The sequence below is a fragment of the Somniosus microcephalus genome, chromosome 5 (genome assembly GCF_052327205.1).
Source record: "Somniosus microcephalus isolate GS21.2 chromosome 5, FLI_Smic_1.0, whole genome shotgun sequence".
NCBI classification, from domain to species: domain Eukaryota; kingdom Metazoa; phylum Chordata; class Chondrichthyes; order Squaliformes; family Somniosidae; genus Somniosus; species Somniosus microcephalus.
The window spans coordinates 75,566,072-75,586,728 of NC_140991.1; the positions used below are offsets into that span (position 1 = coordinate 75,566,072).

The following is a 20,657-nucleotide window of genomic DNA, read 5'->3' on the forward strand; positions in this document are numbered from 1 at the left end:
GGCGTGTTTCACGTGGGAAAAGGGTTAAAATCGCAAAGGCCTTTCCAAGTGGCATTATAGAGGCCATTTAGTGCTTGTTAAGGGCCTTAACGGACTATCCCGCCTCTTGAAGGCGGGACGGAGATGGGACCATTAGACACGAATTATTTAAAATTGCTTGGAGGCGGGATGGGGGCGGGGTTGGGCCCGCACGCCAGTTTTTGCAATTTTAACCCCCCACACGCCTTCAATCCCACCTCCACAGCCCAATGAAAATCCTGCCAAACTGTTTCCAATGGTTGAAGGGCACAGATTTAAGGTGATTGGCAAAAGAACCAGAGGCGACATGAGGAAAAACTTTATGCAACGAGTGGTTAGGATCTGGAATGCACTGCCTGATAGGGTGATGGATACAGATTCACTAGTAGACTTCAAAAAGGAATTGGATAAATACTTAATAATTGTAGGGATATGGGGAGTGGGGCTAACTGGATGGCTCTTCGAATGAGTCAGTGCTGACTTGTGGGCCAAATGGCCTCCTTCTATGTCTCAGAGGCTTACCAATCTCACAGACCGGTGGCGGAGTTCCAGATTTAAAAAGTGACGCGGGCAAGAGGAAGCAGCTGATTGGGTGAGTACGGCCAGGTGAGTATTTATACCACTCTATAGTTTGACAGTTAAGGTTAATAGTTTATAAAGGTTAGAAGGTCTTAATTTTTGTGGTTTATAGTTTTTAAGGTCTCTGTTGTGTAGGGGGAGGGTGAACAGCCAGTTGTCGTGGTGCATATAGGTACCAACGATATAGGTAAAAAATGGGATGAGGTCCTAAAAGCTGAATATAGGGAGTTAGGAGGTACATTAAAAAATAGGACCTCAAAAGTATTAATCTCAGAATTGCTACCAGTGCCACGTGCTAACCAGAGTAGAAATAGAAGGATATTTCAGATGAATACATGGCTAGAGGAATGGTGCAAGGGGGAGGGATTCAAATTCCTGGGACATTGGAACCGGTTCTGGGGGAGGTGGGACCAGTACAAACTGGATGGTTTGCACCTGGGCAGGACCGGGACCGATGTCCTAGGGGGAGTATTTGCTAGTGCTGTTAGGGAGGGTGTAAACTAAAATGGCAGGGGGTTGAGAATCTGTGCAGGGAGACAGAGGAAAGGGAAGCAAGGATAGAAGCAAAAGACAGGAAGGAGAAAGGCAAAAGTGGAAGGCAGAGAAATCAAGGGTGTAAATCAATCAGGGCCACAGTAAATAATAATTCTAAAAGGAATAAGAGTGTTCAAAAAACAAGCCTGAAGGCTTTGTGCCTTAATGCGAGGAGCATTCGTAATAAGGTGGATGAATTAGTATTCAATATTCAGGAAGGACAGGCAAAAAGGAAAAGGAGGTGGGGTAGCATTGCTGGTTAAAGAGGAGATTAACAGAATAATAAGGAAGGATATTAGCTCTGATGATGTGGAATCTATATGGGTAGAGCTGAGAAATACAAAGGGGCAGAAAATGTTAGTGGGAGTTGTATACAGACCCCCAAACAGTAATGCTGAGGTTGGGGATGGCATTAAACAGGATATTAGAGATGGGTGCAATAAGGACACAGCAGTTATCATGGGTGACTTTAATCTACATATAGATTGGGCTAACCAAATTAATAACAATACAGTGGAGGAGGAATTCCTAGAGTGTATACGGGATGGTTTCCTGGACCAATATGTCGAGGAACCAACTAGAGATCAGGCCATCTTAGATTGGGTATTATGCAATGAGAAAGGATTAATTAGCAATGTTGTTGTGCGAGGCCCCTTGGGGAGGAGCGATCATAATATGATAGAATTCTTCATTAAGATGGAGAGTGAAGTAGTTGACTCAGAGACTAGGGTCCTGAATTTAAATAAAGGAAACTACGATGGTATGAGGCGCGAATTGGCTAGGATGGATTGGGGAACGTTACTTAAAGGGTTGATGGTGGATAGGCAATGGCAAACATTTAAAGAGCACATGGATAAACTAAAGAATTTGTTCATCCCTGTTTGGCATAAAAATAAAACAAAAAAGGTGACTCAACTGTGGCTAACAAGGGAAATTAAGGATAGCATAAGATCCAAGGAGAGGACATATAATTTGGCCAGAAAAAGCAGCAAAACTGAGGATTGGGAGCAGTTTAGGTTTCAGCAAAGGAGGACAAAGGGATTAATTAAGGTGGGGAAAATGGAGTATGAGAGCAAGCTTGCAGGGAACATAAAAACTGACTGTAAAAGCTTCTATAGATATGTGAAGAGAAAAAGGTTGGTCAAGTCAAGCGTAGGTCCCTTGCAGTCAGAATCAGGGGAATTTATAATGGGGAACAAAGAAATGGCTGACCAACTAAATACATACTTTGGTTCTGTCTTCACAAAGGAGGACACAAATAACCTCCCAGAGATGTCGGGGAACATAGTGTCTAATGAGAGGGAGGAACTGAATGAAATCAGTATTTGTAGGGAAATGGTGTTAGGGAAATTGACGGGATTGAAGGCCGATAAATCTCCAGGGCCTAATAATTTACATCCTAGGGTACCTAAAGAAGTGGCCCTAGAAATAGTAGATGCACTGCTGCTCATCTTCCAAAATTCTATAGACTCTGGAACAGTTCCCATGGATTGGAGGGTAGCTAATGTAACCCCACTATTTAAAAGAGGTGGTAGAGAGAAAATGGGGAATTATAGACCGGTAAGCCTGACATCGGTAGTGGGAAAAATGCTAGAGTCCATTATAAAAGATGTAATAGCACAGCACTTGGAAAACAGCGACAGGATCGGACAAAGTCAATATGGATTTACAAAAGGTAAATCATGCTTGACTAATCTACTGGAACTTTTTGAGGATGTGACTGGTAGAATAGATAAGGGAGAACCAGTGGATGTGGTGTATTTGGACTTTCAGAAGGCTTTTGATAAGGTCCCGCATACGAGATTAGTGTGCAAAGTTAAAGCACATGGGATTGGAGGTAAGGTACTGGCTTGGATAGAGAACTGGTTGGCAGACAGGAAGCAAAGAGTTGGAATAAACGGGTCTTTTTCTGAGTGGCAGGCAGTGACTAGTGGGGTACCACAGGGATTGGTGCTAGGACACCAGCTATTCACAATATATATATAAATGATGAGGGAACTAGATGTAATATCTCCAAGTTTGCAGATGACACAAAGCTGAATGGTGTGTGTGCTGTGAGGAGGTTGCAGAGAAACTCCAGTATGATTTGGGCAGGTTGGGTGATTATACTGCATCTGCCATGCATCTGCCCAATGTGGATAAATGCGAGGTTATCCACTTTGGTGACAAAAACAGGAAGGCAGATTATTATCTGAGTGGCAATAGATTGGGAAAAGGGAAAGTGCAACGAGACCTGGGTGTCCTTGTGCAACAGTCGCTAAAGGTAAGCATGCAGGTGCAGCAGGCAGTTAAGAAGGCAAATGGTATGTTGGCCTTCGTAGCGAGAGGATTCGAGTACAGGAGCAAGGATGTCTTGCTGCAGTTGTACAGGGCCTTGGTGAGACCACACCTTGAGTATTGTGTGCCGTTTTGATCACCTTATCTGAGAAAGGATGTTCTTGCCATGAAGGGAGTGCAGCGAAGATTCACCAGACTGATACCTGGGATGGCAGGAATGACATATGAAGAGAGATTGGGTCGGGTAGGCTTATATTCGCTAGAGTTTAGAAGAATGAGAGGGGATCTCATTGAAACTTATAAAATTCTAACAGGACTAGACAGACTAGATGCAGGAAGGATGTTCCCAATGGCAGGAGAGTCCAGAACTAGGGGTCACAGTCTAAGGATAAGGGGTAATCCATTTAGGACTGAGATGAGGAGGAATTTCTTCACCCAGAGAGTGGTGAACCTGTGGAATTCTCTACCACAGAAGGCAGTTGAGGCCAATTCATTAAATATATTCAAGAAGGAGTTAGATATATTTCTTAAGACTAAAGGAATCAGTGGATATGGGGAGAAAGCATGGACAGGGTACTGAGTTTGGATGATCAGCCATGATCTCATTAAATGGCGGAGCAGGCTCGAGGGGCCGAATGGCCTACTCCTGCTCCTATCTTCTATGTTTCTATGCTATGATTCTAAGAATTAATCATTTGATTACTTGAATACAATTTAAGATATCCCATATTTACTGACCACTCTCATTCATTCTTCTTAATTGTATTACTGTATTTGGTTCCAAACATCTGTCTGATATACTCTTTTTGAACAGTTTGCACATATGAATATTTTAGAAGCCATAGTTTTAATCACAGCCAGTCTCTTCATTATGTCCTGCAAGAGACACCTGTGTTTCTAATTTGGCAAACAAAGTGAAAACGAAATACATTTTTTATGATGTCTTGGTGTTTTGGCTTTTGGTCGTTAAGTAGAACAATTTTGTTGATAAATGAATGTGTTACACAAATGTGGATTATTGTAGGATTTCCTGAAACAGAACAAGATTACAACATTTCTGCTCAATCAACAAGCACATCTGTGAAGAATGGCATTATTCCTTTACTGTACATCATTGCATTAAAAAAAGAAAACCATCATAGCAGACCTGAAAATGAGATTGAACTCCAAGAAATACTTCTCCCCGCCTCCAATGGTTACCTTGGCTACCACTTTGCGACCAGTGCAACTGTGTCGAATTTCCATATTTACTGAAGACCTTAAGGGAAACAAAATTGCAACCATTGGCACTATGGTCTGATTTAGAAGGTTTTTGTTATGACTGAAATCAACAACTCCTTATTGTTTTGCACCATTTAGGCTTCCTGTGTATTGAGAAACTGCAGATAGGTAATTCTTCCAAAACTGAACGTTTAAGGTATCCAGAATATGCATGCTGTTGGAAGTCTGCGTTTTGACCTTTGCTGAATTTCTTTAGTTTAATTAAATAAATCCCAACTCTTTTGCCCTTTTAATAAATATAAACTAGAAAAAGTTAAAGAACAAACCTAATTCTGGATCTGTGCATTTAGGAATTTAATTCTAGAACAGCTGAGCTGTACTCTGGAAACAATATTGAAGAAAAAGAATGATTTATTACAGTAAGAAAAGTAATACCTGCAATGACCCAATGGTAACTCCATTCATGTGATACCAAAAGACCAATTTACACTTTGGACCGGTAAGGGATATTGCTGGAGTGAGGATGTCAGCTGTGTGACCAAATTTTCCATTTGAACTATCAGCGTAAAGGTACCAGCCTTTTTCTGTGTCCCTGCAGGTGTAAGTTAAATGTTTAATGCTAGTTTGCTCAAAGTTTCCACTGTCATGCGTTTTTAAGTGTTTTTTCTATGACATAAATCCATTTTCATATAACATAAATTGATCAATGGTTCTGGTATACAATACAGATGCTGCATTATAATTTCCCATTATTATCTAATGGTTCAATTAATACCTTTTGACTTTGAACTGTAAAACAATACAGTTACACAATATTTTATATCTAAATTAGAATTTGGATAAACTGAAAACCTGACCACAGCACTGCAGATAAGATTACACGAAGTACTTTGGGATTTTGTTGAACTAATAAAAATGTAGGCACGAGTGGGGCGTGGTGGAATCTGCAAAGAAAGAGTTAAAAGCCTATTTGGATATTGGTTTAATACATTTGTGAGGGGTACGATCCCTTTCAAAAATGGATTATTAAATGTTAGCAATTTGGAAAACATGTTTTGTGCTTTTTACAGCTTCCCTAAAGGCCAGTAATGAAAAGCTTCTGCACAATTACATAGCATTGTGGTTTCTGTGAAGCTAGTTAATGGAGATCTGTAAAAGTGTCATTACAGATGCCATGGAATTGTACAGCAAGAAGGATTTTTCTGTGTTTGCTCCTGACCAGTTTGCTGTGTATTGAACCATGCATCCACCTGCATACATCTCAGCAATGACCAGTACCTGCACACACAGCAACTGTTCTAAATTGTTGACTTCACCAAGGTACAGAGCATCATTGGCCGTGTCAGTGTAACCATTCATGTGCCTATCATCAATCCTATGGCATTCCTACATTATTCCATCAATGTAAATGATGTGCTTTTTCTGTCAGAATATAATGCATGTCAATGAACGTTTCCCGGGGGTGCTCATCATGCTTTCATTCTGAGGCAATCAGATGTAACAGGAAGCTTTTCAAGGAAGAAATAGGGATGTGTCCATCTCCATGGCGATATGTGTTTTGTAATGCAACCACGGGTAATGACATCGCTGCACAATCCCCTATACCTCAGTGGAGAACATTACGTGTGTGAACCAGGAGTCTTATTTAGCAGATATGTGAGTTGCTTAGAAAGGTCAGGAGTGGGGCAGGCAGAGGTGATTAGCAAAATTATAGTATGCTGCCTGCTTCACAATATTATTGGGAGTAGAAGCATCTCCAAGAAATTGAATAAAGAGAGAAAAGAAAATGGAGGAGCTCAGTGACATCTTGAAAGCCCACGTCTAATCTATCTGCCAGCATGTGGAAGCTGGTAGAAATGTCGGCGGACAAAGCTTGCAGTGCCGTCGTCGGGCCTGCAAAGACTCATTTGTGCGCCATGATTCAAGTTCCTTAGAGGTGGCCAGACTCTCAATGGAACATTGTATCTTCGAAAGGCCCTGCGACATCACTCCACAAATGTTTGAGCTAGTTCCTCCATCCTCTGTGCCATTGTGGAGAGTGTGTTCTTCAGGACTGCCAGTACCTTGCAGAATTTCTGCTGACCCTCTATCATTTTCCTTTCCATTGATTGCCCTCTGGGTTCAGCATCTCTGTCCAGCTGAGCAGAGCTTGGAGAGGACAGTGCTCTCCAATGTAGACTCTCCACAGCTGTCCCTATCACTACTCTCTGCTTGACATGCGATTCACCTGGTGACATCCCACGTAACTATCTAAGAGGGCCCACTAATATGCTCATATCTGTGCTGGTGCCTGCAACGCATGAGTTCTGTGATGGCGCACCCTCAGCAGGAATGAGCTCCTCTCAGGAGCCCTCTTCATCTCTGGGCAGGGGCTTGCTTTCTTCGTGTGATGGCCCTAGAGGAGAGAGACGGATATGATTTACACATGGGACTGTAAAAATGTTGAAATGCATATGATTAAGGTGATCATATTTCATTAATTGCTGAAGACCACTCAAGGCGACTTTGCCTTGCGGGAGATATGGGTCTGAGAGATTAATGCTGTCACCCTGCTGCAATGCACGACCAATCTCACCATCTCTGATGCTGAGGGAGGCAGAGATTCCACTTATTTCCAATGCCTCCTCTTTGGCTGGGTTCAGCTCTATAATCTGTGGTGGTCAGCCTCAGGTTCGTGCCATTTCCCTGGCATTCTGTGTTCTCTTCTCCTGCTAGCGTGTGCATCCGATGGATGTAGTGCATTCGGGGAGGGTGACAATCCGGTAGATGCGTCACGAGTGGGACTGGCATGCATTTGAGGAACGTGTTGACAGTGCCATTTGAGGATGTGTGCTGAGAATCGAGGAAGCTGGTGGTATCACATTACATGAGGATTGGGGCGACCGCCAGTGGTGGATGGAGAAAGGGGGAGGTGAGGACGTGGATTGAAATGGAACAATGGGTGCTGCTGAAAGTGAAATGGGTGTGAGGAATGATGTGAATGGAAAATGGTAAACGTTTGATAAGACAGAGAGAGAGGGGTGCACTACAGGTTATAGGTGAATCGGCAACTTTGCTCACCTTTCCTGACCATTAAAATGCTTCTTGTACTGGATCCAGGTCCTCATTATCACACTCCTGCTGCTCACTTCTTGGGCCACCTCCAGCCATGCCTTCCTTGTGGTGGCAGGAGGTTTCTTTTTCCCATTGCTAGGATAGAGGGCTTCCTTCCCGACCCTTACCACACACAACAGAACATCCAGGGGCAGCACATTAAACATGTGCACAGCCGTTGCTCTCTTTCTATCCATGGCTCTTACATTGGTCCCTCAAATCCAAAGTTGCAACCTTCAAACCTCCTCCTCCATTGCATCTGTCAACTGGACCTTTAAACAGTCGAGGTGAAATCGCGTCATATGGGTCCATGTCATGCCCGCTCACGCGCATTGGAGGTGCGAAACCCGGAAGTAAAACAGTAATAAGGCATCCCCCTTGAAATGGCCCACGATGTTGTGCGTCCATTGCCCACTATCGGCGCCCCCTCTGCCCCGTTCCTGTCCCCCGTGTTAATATCGGGCTAGCATTTCTCCAACCCAACCTGCACTCCACCTTAATGGGACCTCCAGCATTAGCTGAATACATACATTTTTTGTCCCTCACACTTTCACATCTCTTCTGCATATTTGGAACCCTTCTTTCCCAGCAAAATGTCATTGTGATGCTCCATTACTGTGCTTGCAGCACATTGTCAGTGAAACACCATTTATTTTTACTTGCACGTTAACCATTTTCTGACACAATTGACTATTTCACAGCTGGATTAACAAATTGGAGAGTGCCAGTTCACTTAAGTGACTCATATAGCTGCTTGAGAAGTGCTAAAGGATCATTAGTGCAGGAGTATTGTGAATGGCTAACATTTGTTCATTACCATTCACAAAATCTTTCTCACAGGAACTGCACGGTTCTGGTTTGTATGTTCCCATGTTTTCATTAGCAGTTTATGATAATTTTTTTAAAAAGCACCTCTCCCATATTTTATCAAAAGAGGAACTACAACCCCCTTGTGACCATAAAAATCAATCGTTGCAATGATATATCACGGGAAGCCTGCAGGTGTATATTTGCAACGCACCCAAAATAATAAAGTTCTGAACTTTCTATATTTTCCCAGTGTCATAAAATAAGGACATGTGCAATGTGTCTATTAATCTCTGATCTAGTGCGTAAATATACCTTTACTTGCAACCATGCAGGTGCTGCTCCAAATTAGCGCTGGAGCTACTTCAAAACCTTGGATTGTAGCCCTGTAAATCTGTGGCCCTTTTAATGTAACTTACATAAGAACATAAGAAATAGGAGCAGGAATAGGCCACTTGGCCCCTCGAGCCTGCTCCACCATTCAATAAGATCATGGCTGATCTTGGGCTCAAAGCCACTTCCCCGCCCACTCCCCATAACCCTTCACTCCCTTATCTTGCAAAAATCTGTCTATCTCCACGGCTCTCTGAGGCAGAGAATGCCACAGATTTACGACCCTCTGAGAGAAGAAATTCCTCCTCATCTCAGTTCTAAAAGGGCGACCCTTTATTCTAAAACTATGCCCCCGAGTTCTAGATTTCTCCACGAGGGGAAACATCCTCTCTGCATCTACCTTGTCGAGCCCCCTCAGTATCTTATATGTTTGAATAAGATCACCTCTCATTCTTCTGGATCATCTCCCATTCTTCTGCAGGAGCCTGTTGGAATGGCTGCAAACTAGGCAGGGAGCTGGTTATGCTGGGTTCCAGTCTTACATTGGGGATTTCTCTATGGCTTGTTGGGGAGGAACATTGGACATTCTCATGGGTGGGTGGGGTTGAGGTGGGGACTCCCTATGTCAGGAGGTCCCACACCTCGAGCCTTCACAGTCTGGGATGTGGGGACCACTTGGAAGTCCAGCTCATGATTGTGTCCTGGACCACAGAAGAAGAAAGCCAATTCTTTTAACATTTTAACGCACCTCTCTGGCAACCCCCCCTCCCCCGCCACAGCCAAACCATGTTCGGCCATCTTCCCAGCGTCTTTGGGGGACGGGGTGCATCCCAGATGTACCCCTAGTGGTATGGGTGCTCAATACTGAGACCCAAATCAGGAAACCTCCACTTGAACCTGGAAAGTGCCCCAGGGCCACTGGTGGAATGTTGCAATAGACACATCTCAGCAATAATCCCAAGATGCACCCATCATTGGACTGGTGGGGCCACAATTACTCCAGTAATTGAAGTTAAGAATTTGCATTGGTGCTATCAGAATGCTTCTACAGCTATGTTTTTAAAATATAATTTTCATGAAGGAAGAGAGGAGCTGCCTACTGAATGCTTTGCTTTGGATGACATCCATCTCCCAATACTCCTGGACCCAAGGAGAGCTTCATTCAATGCCCATATTGACCTAATGGGCTGGATTTTTGCTGAGGAGATGGGACTACAGCTTTTGGGGTTGCAGTCCCACCTCCATCGAGTTCTAGCCAATCCACGTGATTTAGACTTGATTGACCTTGTTGAGCCCGCCCAGCGAGCTCAGCAGGCCAATTAAGGGCCACCCGGCAACAGGTGACGTCACAGATTGAAATTTCATCTGTCAAGACCATTTGACAGATGAAATATCAGCGTTTCACAGCTGTTTGAAGCTGTCAAACACTGACAATCTATACTCCAGGTTAATTCCTTCCTCTCAGGATGATTTAGAGATCTCCCCAGAACAGAAAGCAGAGGCTGCAGATTTTGATAGCTGGCGGCCATTCTACTTTCTGTGCCGGTGAGATGAGGGACTCCCGAGACCTGAAGGAAGGAAAGCTGTAAAGGTAAGTAAAGGTTAGTAGAACTTCTTAAACACTTTACACAGACCAAACACATTTACTTCTGCACTCATGCACCCATCACTCACCTGAACACTGGACATCTCAACCCCTCCGAGCCCTTCATCCCGACGGCCCACCTCGCTAACTTGGCGTGGTTTGGAGCCATCGGGAATCCCACATTTCAACAATGAAAATAGGGATTAGGCTAAAAACTGCCTGTTAACTACCTGTTAACAGGCAGTTAATTGGCACTAATCCCCTTCCCGCCTCGGGGAGGTGGGTCCCAGTGCGGGGCTGGTACCCGCCTCCTTTGAAACTGGCATGGAGGCGGGTTGGGGGCGGGATGGGGTCGGGACCCCCAATTTTGAGATTTTAAACCCCCACACGCCTCCATTCCCGACTCCACGGCCCAATGAAAATCCAGCCCAATGACTCCAACAGTTAGTTAGGCTCAGTACTATGTTTTTACATGACATGGGGAAATTGCAAGGAAATGAGATTAGATGAGATAGCTATGATCAGGAAGCTATGATTCTGTGATACAAAGGAAACTGTGACAGTGTAGGAACGGAGGTTCCTAACGAAAGGACTGAGTTTGACTCAGGCAATCAAAATAATGAACTTTAATGGAACAAAACAGGTTTTAACGGGAAACTGCTGGAATACATCGAATACAGGTCTGCTCTCTTTGAAGGCTCCACGAAGACTGCTCCTCTGGTCCGAAAGCTGACGTCATGACGTCATCACGTTGAAACCGCGCTGTAAAGGTAACTAGACATAGTACAGTTAAAAAGTGTAATTAAAGGCACAGACACAGGCTGTAACTACATTGCTGTTAAAGGAATTATGTACAACCGCTCTGAGTCCTTTGGTGGCTCCGCCACATGCGCCCCCCCAGAATTGTCTTTAACAGAAAAAGTGAGAGAAGGATGAGGTCTGACAAGTCTGTCTGATCGACTTCGATAACCTGGCAGAGGAAGTTGATGACTGGCGGTTGAGCAGGCGCGGCGAGTGTGGTCGAGTTGGCGGGCGGCTTTGGTTGATCTGGCATGGCGGCTGTGGGCAGTCGGCCATGTTTCGGCGGTTGAGCGACGACAACTGGGCGGTCCAGGTCAAGGTGAGCCGGCTTCAGTCGGTCCACCGAAATGTGATCCGGCTTTCCTCCGATGTCGACCGAAAAGGATTTGTCTCCTGGTTCGATGACGTGGAAAGGACCAGTGTAAGGGGGTTTGAGCGGATCCCGGTGAGCGTCGTGGCGGATGAATACATACTCAGCATTCTTCAGTTCCGCTGGCATGTGGGAGTTCTGTAAGCCATGATTTGATGTAGGCACCAGAGCGAGGCATCTGGCCACTTCCTGGTGGCTAACGACTTGCTGGGAGGCGGACCATGGCTCTGTGGGAAAAGGCAGGAAATCCCCTGGTACTCGGAGAGGCTGGCCGTAGACGAGTTCGGCTGAGGACGATTGCAGGTCTTCTTTGGCACCATACAAAGACCCAAAAGGACCCATGGAAGTCTGTCCACCCATCCTGCACATTGAAGACTGGCCCGAAGGGCGGCTTTAAGCGACCTGTGGAATCGCTCGCAAAGGCCGTTCGCCTGTGGATGATAGGCGGAGGTGCGATGAAGTTTGGTGCCGAGCCCCTGAGCTACAGCGTTCCAAAGCTCCGAGGAAAATTGTGGCCCACGGTCGGAAGAGATGTCCGCTGGTACCCCGAAACGGGCAACCCAACAGGAGATGAAAGCACTAGCGACGTCTGCCGAAGTGGTGGAAACCAAAGGAATTGCCTCTGGCCACCTAGTGGTGCGGTCCACCATGGTGAGGAGATGCGTATAACCATGAGAAGGCGGAAGTGGCCCCACAAGGTCCACATGCACGTGGTCGAAATGATGCTCCGGAACAGCGAACGTAGCCACTGGAGCTTTAACATGACGCTGGACCTTGGCCTTCTGGCAGACTACGCAGGTATTAGCCCAGTCACGGACATCGAGGTGCATACCTTTCCAGACGAACTTCGCCGACATAAGCCGTTGTGAAGCCTTCATCCCAGGGTGCGACAACCCGTGTATGGCATCAAACACCTTCCAGTGCCATGCGACCGGCATGATAGGTCGGGGAACGCCCATGGAGACGTCGCAAAGGAGCGTGGTGCCTGCGGCTTGGAAAGTGATGTCGGTCGCTGGGAAACTAGAGGGGACGGTTCTGTATGATTGGACCTCGGAGTCCGAGGCCTGATCTGCAGCCATGAGGGCGTAGTCGATCCCCAGGTGAACCACGTGGACTATCGCACGGGCGAGGCAATCCGCCACCAGGTTGTCCTTACCAGACACATGTTGAATGTCCGTGGTAAATTCGGAAATAAACGTCAGGTGACGTTGTTGACGAGTGGACCACGGTTCGGCGGTCTTGGCCATGGCGAACCTTAGAGGCTTGTGGTCGACAAAAGCCGTGAAGGGACGTCCTTCCAATAAGAACCGGAAATGGCAAATGGCTAGGAAAAGGGCCAGTAACTCCCGATCGAAGGTGCTGTATTTTTTTTCATTTTTCCGTAGTTGACGGCTGAAAAACGCCAGCGGTTGCCACGTGCCGTTGACCCACTGCTCTTGCACTGCGCTGATGGCGTAGTCTGACGCATCTGTGGTAAGGGCGATGGTGGCACCTGGAAGTGGGTGCACCAGCATGGTTGCGTTGGCCAAGGCGCTCTTGGTGTTGACGAACGCCTGGTCCATCTCGGCTGTCCAGCTGATTGGATCCTTACCGGACTTGCCCTTGAGGGCCCCGTCCAAGGGTTACATAAGCTGAGCCGCCTTAGGGACAAATCAGTGATAGAAGTTGACCATCCCCAGGAACTCTTGCAGGGCCTTGACGGTTGGCGGGTGCGGGAAAGATAAACTGCTTCCACCTTCGTCATTAAGGGGACAGCGCCGTCCGATGTTATGCGGTGTCCCAAGAAATTGATCTGCTGCAGGCCAAACTGGCACTTGGCCAGGTTGATGATTAAACCATGCTGGCTGAGGCGCGGAAAGAGGGTACGCAAATGGGAGATGTGCTCTTCCTTGCTAGCACTGGCGATGAGAATGTCGTCAAGGTAGATGAAAATGAAGCTTAGGTCTCGGAGCACGGAGTCCATTAAGCGCTGGAAAGCCTGTGCCATGTTCTTCAAGCCAAACGGCATCTGCAGGAACTCAAAGAGGCCGAAAGGGGTGATGACTGCGGTTTTCGGGACATCTTGCGGGTGCACGGGAACCTGGTGATACCCCCGGATGAGGTCGACTTTAGAAAAGATAGAATTTCCCGCCAAATGGGCCGAGAAATCCTGAATATGCGGAATCGGGTACAGATCAGGAGTGGTGGCGTCATTCAGGCGGCAGTAGTCACCGCATGGCCGCCAGCCGCCGCCCGGTTTCGGAACAATGTGGAGAGGTGAAGACCAGGGACTATTGGATCGGCGAATGATCCCGAGCCGCTTCATCGTGTCGAACTCCGCTTTTGCAGCCGCGAGCTTGCCAGGTTCGAGCCTTCTAGCCCGCGCATAAACCGGGAGCCAGTAGTGGCGATTTGATGTTCAACACCATGCTTCGTGGCCGAGGAGGAGAAAGTGGGCCTTGTCAGCTCCGGAAACTCTCCGAGGAGCCGAGTGAAGTCATCCGGAGGAGGGAAAGCGCAGGCAATAGAGCGCGCCATGGTGGTACCATGGTAGCACGGAATCGAGTGGAAGGTGGCCGCGTTGATCAACCGGCGGTGCTGGACATCGACGAGGAGGCTGTTGGCACACAGAAAATCCGCCCCTAGGATGGCCTGTGAGACTGTGGCTGTGACGAATTCCCAACAGAAGCGCTGACCGCCGAAACAGACTTGGACCCGCCAAGTTCGAATTGCTGCACCATTAGCCGCCACGAGGGAAAAACCGTGGTTCCCAGCTTGCATATCGAGATTCGACGCAGGTAGAATGCTACACTGCGCCCCGGTGTCACAAAGGAAACGTCGACCCAATAGGGAATCGGTGATATAAAGAAGTTTCCCCGTAGATCCGACGGCCATCGCAACCGCGGAGCGCCCGTTAGACCCGGTCTTCCTTCGCCAGGAACGCTGCAGGAGCTTTGTTTTTTTTTTGGACGAAAAACTGCAGGGGTAATGGCAGCGTCGCGCTTTCATGCCAAAACGGGCGTGGTAGGAGCACCAGCCCGCTGCAGGAGGAGCTGGAACCACATCTGTGGGGGATGGGCGCCTCGTGGCCGCGCAGCACTGCTGGGTTACAGTGAAAATCTTATCGGCTTCGGCAGCAAGCTCGGCGCAGTCTGTAATGTCGGATCTGGCTAGGGCAGCCTGTACCTGCTCCGGCATTTGGTAGAGGAAAAGCTCCCGGAAGAGGAAGCATTCCGGTTTGGCACCCAAGAGTGTGAGCATTTGGCTCATGAGCTCGGACGGTTTGGAGTCCCCGAGGCCAGGCATCGACATGAGCCGGCGAGCGCGCTCTGACTTCGAGAGCCCGAAGACCTGTAGCAACCGCGCCTTTATCGTATCATACTTGCTGTCAGTAGGAGGACTACCGAGGAGGCTGACGATCTGTGAGGCAGTTGCGCTGTCGAGGGCGGAGACCACGTAGTAATAACGGGTCTGATCCGCGACGATGTTCCTGATGGTAAACTGGGCTTCGGCCTGGATAAACCAGGCGTCTGGTTGTTGCTCCCAGAACTGTGGCAGTTTCAGAGTCACGGCGTTCGTGTCCATGCTGAAGATCTTCCGTGAAAACTGTTCACGAAAGTCGGGGTCACCAATGTAGGAATGGAGGTTCCTAACGAAAGGACTGAGTTTGACTCAGGCAATCAAAATAACGAACTTTAATGGAACAAAACAGGTTTTAACTGGAAACTGCTGGAATACATCGAATACAGGTCTGCTCTCTTTGAAGACTCCACGAGGACCGCTCCTCTGGTCCGAAAGCTGACGTCATGAATTCATCACGTTGAAACCGCGCTGTAAAGGTAACTAGACATAGTACAGTTAAACAGTGTAATTAAAGGTACATACACAGGCTGTAACTTCATTGCTGTTAAAGGAATTATGTACAACCGCTCTGAGTCCTTTGGTGGCTCCGCCACAACAGTGTCTTTTGAACGTAAAACTTAAAAAACCCTTTAGTCCTTGAACAGTTATATTTATTTCAGTGCCAAACAGTTTCAAAGATGCTTTATAAATATATATGACATCATTATAATTGCCTTATGCAAAGCATCCTAATGGAAACAAGAGAATTACAATTTTTTCAAAGATACCACATTTTCCTTCGACATTTGTGAAGGTTAGTGAGCTGGGACAGCTTCAACATTTCAGCTTGCTTCTTCAGTGATAAATTATGAATGTTAGTTTGCCAGAGGTCAAAACTGAATAGGACTTATAATAAGATATGTCCAAAGTAAATATCATTGTGGAAGGGTCCACCTAGTGATCCCAAAATGCCTCTCAGTATAGCCCTTTTAAATGTGCAACTTACAGGTTGGCAAGTCAGTTCATCTCATCATACTGAGACTCAGAAAACAACAACAGATTTCTTCAATTAGAGAAATGCAGGAAGTACACTACCTGAAATTACCCTTCAATGTGCTGATCACGATAAGCTCACTAACATTTATATTCATGGAGGTTTTGTGGCTACTGGAATTGCTCCAGCAGACAAAAGGAAGCTATGAAGCAATTACTGACTGAAAAAATCATTTCAAATTGAGAACCTCTAGACTCCAGTCAAATAATTGGGAAATGGATTTTTGTAAATTTGCTGGTAACTTGATAGCATCTGGGCCTTTGCCGAGTATGCTGCTGCAGTAGAATCACTCCTTATCTTATTGGAACAGGCCATTCGATGAGTTAGAAAATGGCTGTTACTTCTTAACCAAGCTTTTATTTACCAGATTACTGGTGATGGGAAGTAGTCAGAGCCATATGGTTGATATTTTCAATCCACATTATTATTACAGGTAGACTATCCTTTATCCGAACTTCCGAAAACCGAAACACTCTAAAAACCGAAAGTTTTTTCGTTCAGCGTAAGTCGTGCGCACGACATGACCAGAGTGGCGCACGACTTACGCTGAGCAGGGCAGAGGGTCACTGAGTTCCCTCCTGGGTAGGAGATTGCAGGCCGAGCCGGGCAGTGTGAAGGAGGTACCGGGAGAGTGAACCCAACAATACAGCGGCCTGTCCGATAGCTGCAACGGCCTGTCCGATATTCTTTTCTCCCCCCCCGACCCCCACCCTTTCGGATAAGGGATAGTGTATCCTTTATCCGCACTTCCGAAAACCGAAATCCTCTGAAAACCAAAAGTTTTTTCATTCAGCGTAAGTCGTGTGCACGACCCCGACCCCCCGCCGACCCCCCCGCCGATGCCGACCCCCGCCCCCGACCACCCGCCAACGCCGCCCCCCGCCCCCGACCCCCCCACCGACGCCGACCCCGCCGACCCCCACCCCTGACCCCCCCGCCGACCCCCGACCCCCCCGCCGACCCCCGCCCCGACCCCTGCCGACCCTGACCCCCACCCCCGACAAATTTCCCAGTCTTATAAAATACCTTCTGAAATCCGAAATTTTCCGAAAACCGAAACACGGCTGGTCCCGAGGTTTTCGGATAAAGGATAGTCTACCTGTATTATCTTTCAACATATCTCTACTCTAACCCATTTTTTCACAGGACCTCAAAACTGTTAAACACCTTACCTTTCTCAAGTCTTCCCTTCATCTTACAATCAATACTTCTTTCCCATCTATCTGTCCCAATATTGCTATTACATTTCTTTGAATGGTTCCTCCTGCTACATCCATACAATCCCCTGCATCATTCCCCAGGGTTCCATCTTTTCCCCTCCCTTTTATTTATCTTCTACGTGCTACCGGTCAGTGACATTGTCCAGAAGCATTATCAGACAACACCCAATTATACCGTAGCAAAATACTGCGGATGCTGGAAATCCGAAATAACAACAAACGTTAACTCTGTTTTTCTCTCCACGGATGCTGCCTGGCCTGCTGAGTTTTTCCAGCATTTTCTGTTGTTATACCCAACTATACCTGATTGTCACCACCATTAATTCCAAGGCTGTTACCATATTATCCAGCTGTCAGTCAGATATCAAGGTGAATTTAAAGTAGCACCTGAAATGGGCTCAAAGTCAGTGGAGCAGCTGCTCCGCCCTTCCATTTGTGCCGGCTTGACGCCCAAGCCATTTAGCGGCCCAGGCCTCAGTGGTATGCCTTAGTGGCAAGCTGCGGGTGCCAAACAGCTGCCCCACTGCAGTTCTGGTTCTGGGAGCATGAGAAATTGTCTGGCTCATATGCTGAACCAGTCAGCAGGTCAGACTGGGGGAGGGAGGGGAGAGGCAATACTTTTGTGGGCCTTGAATGGACCAGCAGTTGGCTGGGTTTATCTTTGGAGGCTCAGGACGAGAAATCCTGCTTCTTCTGGGGCAACAAAACAAACAAAATTACAGGCTTCCTGGGCTATATTTTGTATGGGCTTCAGTGGACCCTTTATGGATCGCTAGTTAGGCCGCTCACTGTCTGGTACAAATGGGCAAAATGTGCACAGTAAAACTGCTCTTCCCATTTGGACTTGAAAATTGCAATTGGAGTCCTACAACTGGTGTACTTAAGCAGCCTTCCAGCTTTTCAGATGGGCAGGCGGGCTGCTCATACATTTACAATGGGCAGGCCTTGGGCATTAATGGGGTGGCCAAACTGCCCGCCCCACGATCTTCAAGTGCTGGCCCTCTACTTTACAGGCAAGAAACGGGTGGCCAACAGTTGAAAATTGCCCCCATCAAGTCTTAGATGAGTTTAAATGTTCTTAAGTTAAATAGAAGCAAAACGGATATAATGGATACAGGTGTCGGGTTCCAGCTCCAGCTCTGGAAACCTCCTTAGCCGAGAGGTGTGGTGCATTGAGCTCAGTGTGGAGCATTGAGGTCGGTGTGGAGCATTGAGGTCGGTGTGGAGCATTGAGGTCGGTGTGGAGCATTGAGGTCAGTGTGGAACATTGAGGTCGGTGTGGAACATTGAGGTCGGTGTGGAGCATTGAGGTCAGTGTGGAGCATTGAGGTCGGTGTGGAACATTGAGATCAGTGTGGAGCATTGAGTTCGGTGTGGAACATTGAGGTCAGTGTGGAGCATTGAGGTCAGTGTGGAGCATTGAGGTCAGTGTGGAGCATTGAGGTCAGTGTGGAACATTGAGGTCGGTGTAGAGCATTGAGGTCAGTGTGGAGCATTGAGGTCAGTGTGGAGCATTGAGGTCAGTGTGGAGCATTGAGGTCAGTGTGGAACATTGAGGTCGGTGTAGAGCATTGAGGTCAGTGTGGAGCATTGAGGTCAGTGTGGAGCATTGAGGTCGGTGTGGAGCATTGAGGTCGGTGTGGAGCATTGAGGTCAGTGTGGAGCATTGAGGTCGGTGTGGAGCATTGAGGTCGGTGTGGAGCATTGAGGTCGGTGTGGAGCATTGAGGTCGGTGTGGAACATTGAGGTCGGTGTGGAACATTGAGGTCGGTGTGGAGCATTGAGGTCGGTGTGGAACATTGAGTTCGGTGTGGAGCATTGAGGTCGGTGTGGAGCATTGAGGTCGTTGTGGAGCATTGAGGTCGGTGTGGAGCATTGAGGTCGGTGTGGAACATTGAGGTCGGTGTGGAGCATTGAGGTCGGTGTGGAGCATTGAGGTCGGTGTGGAGCATTGAGGTCGGTGTGGAGCATTGAGGTCGGTGTGGAGCATTGAGGTCGGTGAGGAGCATTGAGGTCGGTGTGGAGCATTGAGTTCGGTGTGGAACATTGAGGTCGGTGTGGAGCATTGAGGTCGGTGTGGAACATTGAGGTCGGTGTGGAGCATTGAGGTCGGTGTGGAGCATTGAGGTCAGTGTGGAGCATTGAGGTCGGTGTGGAACATTGAGGGTGGTGTGGAGCACTGAGGTCGGTGTGGAACATTGAGGTCGGTGTGGAGCATTGAGGTCAGTGTGGAGCATTGAGGTCGGTGTGGAACATTGAGGTCGGTGTGGAGCATTGAGGTAGGTGTGGAACATTGAGGTCGGTGTGGAGCATTGAGGTCGGTGTGGAACATTGAGGTCGGTGTGGAGCATTGAGGTCCGTGTGGAGCATTGAGGTCGGTGTGGAACATTAAGTTCAGTGTGGAGCATTGAGGTCGGTGTGGAGCATTGAGGTCGGTGTGGAGCATTGAGGTCGGTGTGGAGCATTGAGGTCGGTGTGGAGCATTGAGGTCGGTGTGGAGCATTGAGGTCGGTGTGGAACACTGAGGTCGGTGTGGAGCATTGAGGTCGGTGTGGAGCATTGAGGTCGGTGTGGAGCATTGAGGTCGGTGTGGAGCATTGAGGTCGGTGTGGAGCATTGAGGTCGGTGTGGAGCATTGAGGTCGGTGTGGAGCATTGAGGTCGGTGTGGAGCATTGAGGTCCGTGTGGAGCATTGAGGTCGGTGTGGAACATTGAGGTCGCTGTGGAGCATTGAGGTCGGTGTGGAGCATTGAGGTCGGTGTGGAGCATTGAGGTCGGTGTGGAGCATTGAGGTCGGTGTGGAGCATTGAGGTCGGTGTGGAGCATTGAGGTCGGTGTGGAGCATTGAGGTCGGTGTGGAGCATTGAGGTCGGTGTGGAGCATTGAGGTCGGTGTGGAGCATTGAGGTCGGTGTGGAGCATTGAGGTCGGTGTGGAACATTGAGGTCGGTGTGGAGCATTGAGGTCGGTGTGGAGCATTGAGGTCGGTGTGGAACATTGAGGTCGGTGTGGAGCATTGAGGTCAGTGTGCAGCATTGAGGTCAGTGTGGAGCATTGAGGTCAGTGTGGAGCATTGAGGTCAGTGTGGAGCATTGAGGTCCGTGTGGAGCATTGAGGTCGGTGTGGAGCATTGAGGTCGGTGTGGAGCATTGAGGTCAGTGTGGAACATTGAGGTCAGTGTGGAGCATTGAGGTCAGTGGAGCATTGCGGTCAGTGTGGAGCATTGAGGTCAGTGTGGAACATTGAGGTCAGTGTGGAGCATTGAGGTCGGTGTGGAGCATTGAGGTCGGTGTGGAGCATTGAGGTCGGTGTGGAGCATTGAGGTCGGTGTGGAACATTGAGGTCGGTGTGGAGCATTGAGGTCGGTGTGGAGCATTGAGGTCGGTGTGGAACATTGAGGTTGGTGTGGAGCATTGAGGTCGGTGTGGAGCATTGAGGTCAGTGT

At 47.8% G+C, this 20,657-nt stretch overlaps 1 protein-coding gene across 1 annotated transcript in view; it reads right to left on the reverse strand.

Annotated features, from left to right (window-relative positions):
* malrd1 (MAM and LDL receptor class A domain containing 1) overlaps positions 1-20,657 on the reverse strand; it is a 408,505-nt gene that overhangs the window by 339,087 nt on the left and 48,761 nt on the right. Inside the window, exons 5-6 of the mRNA XM_085987833.1 lie at positions 5,065-5,221; positions 4,556-4,666 (exon numbers count right to left, since the gene is read on the reverse strand). Coding sequence (XP_085843959.1) covers positions 4,556-4,666; positions 5,065-5,221 — 268 coding nt within the window. The remainder of the gene's footprint in view (positions 1-4,555; positions 4,667-5,064; positions 5,222-20,657) is intronic.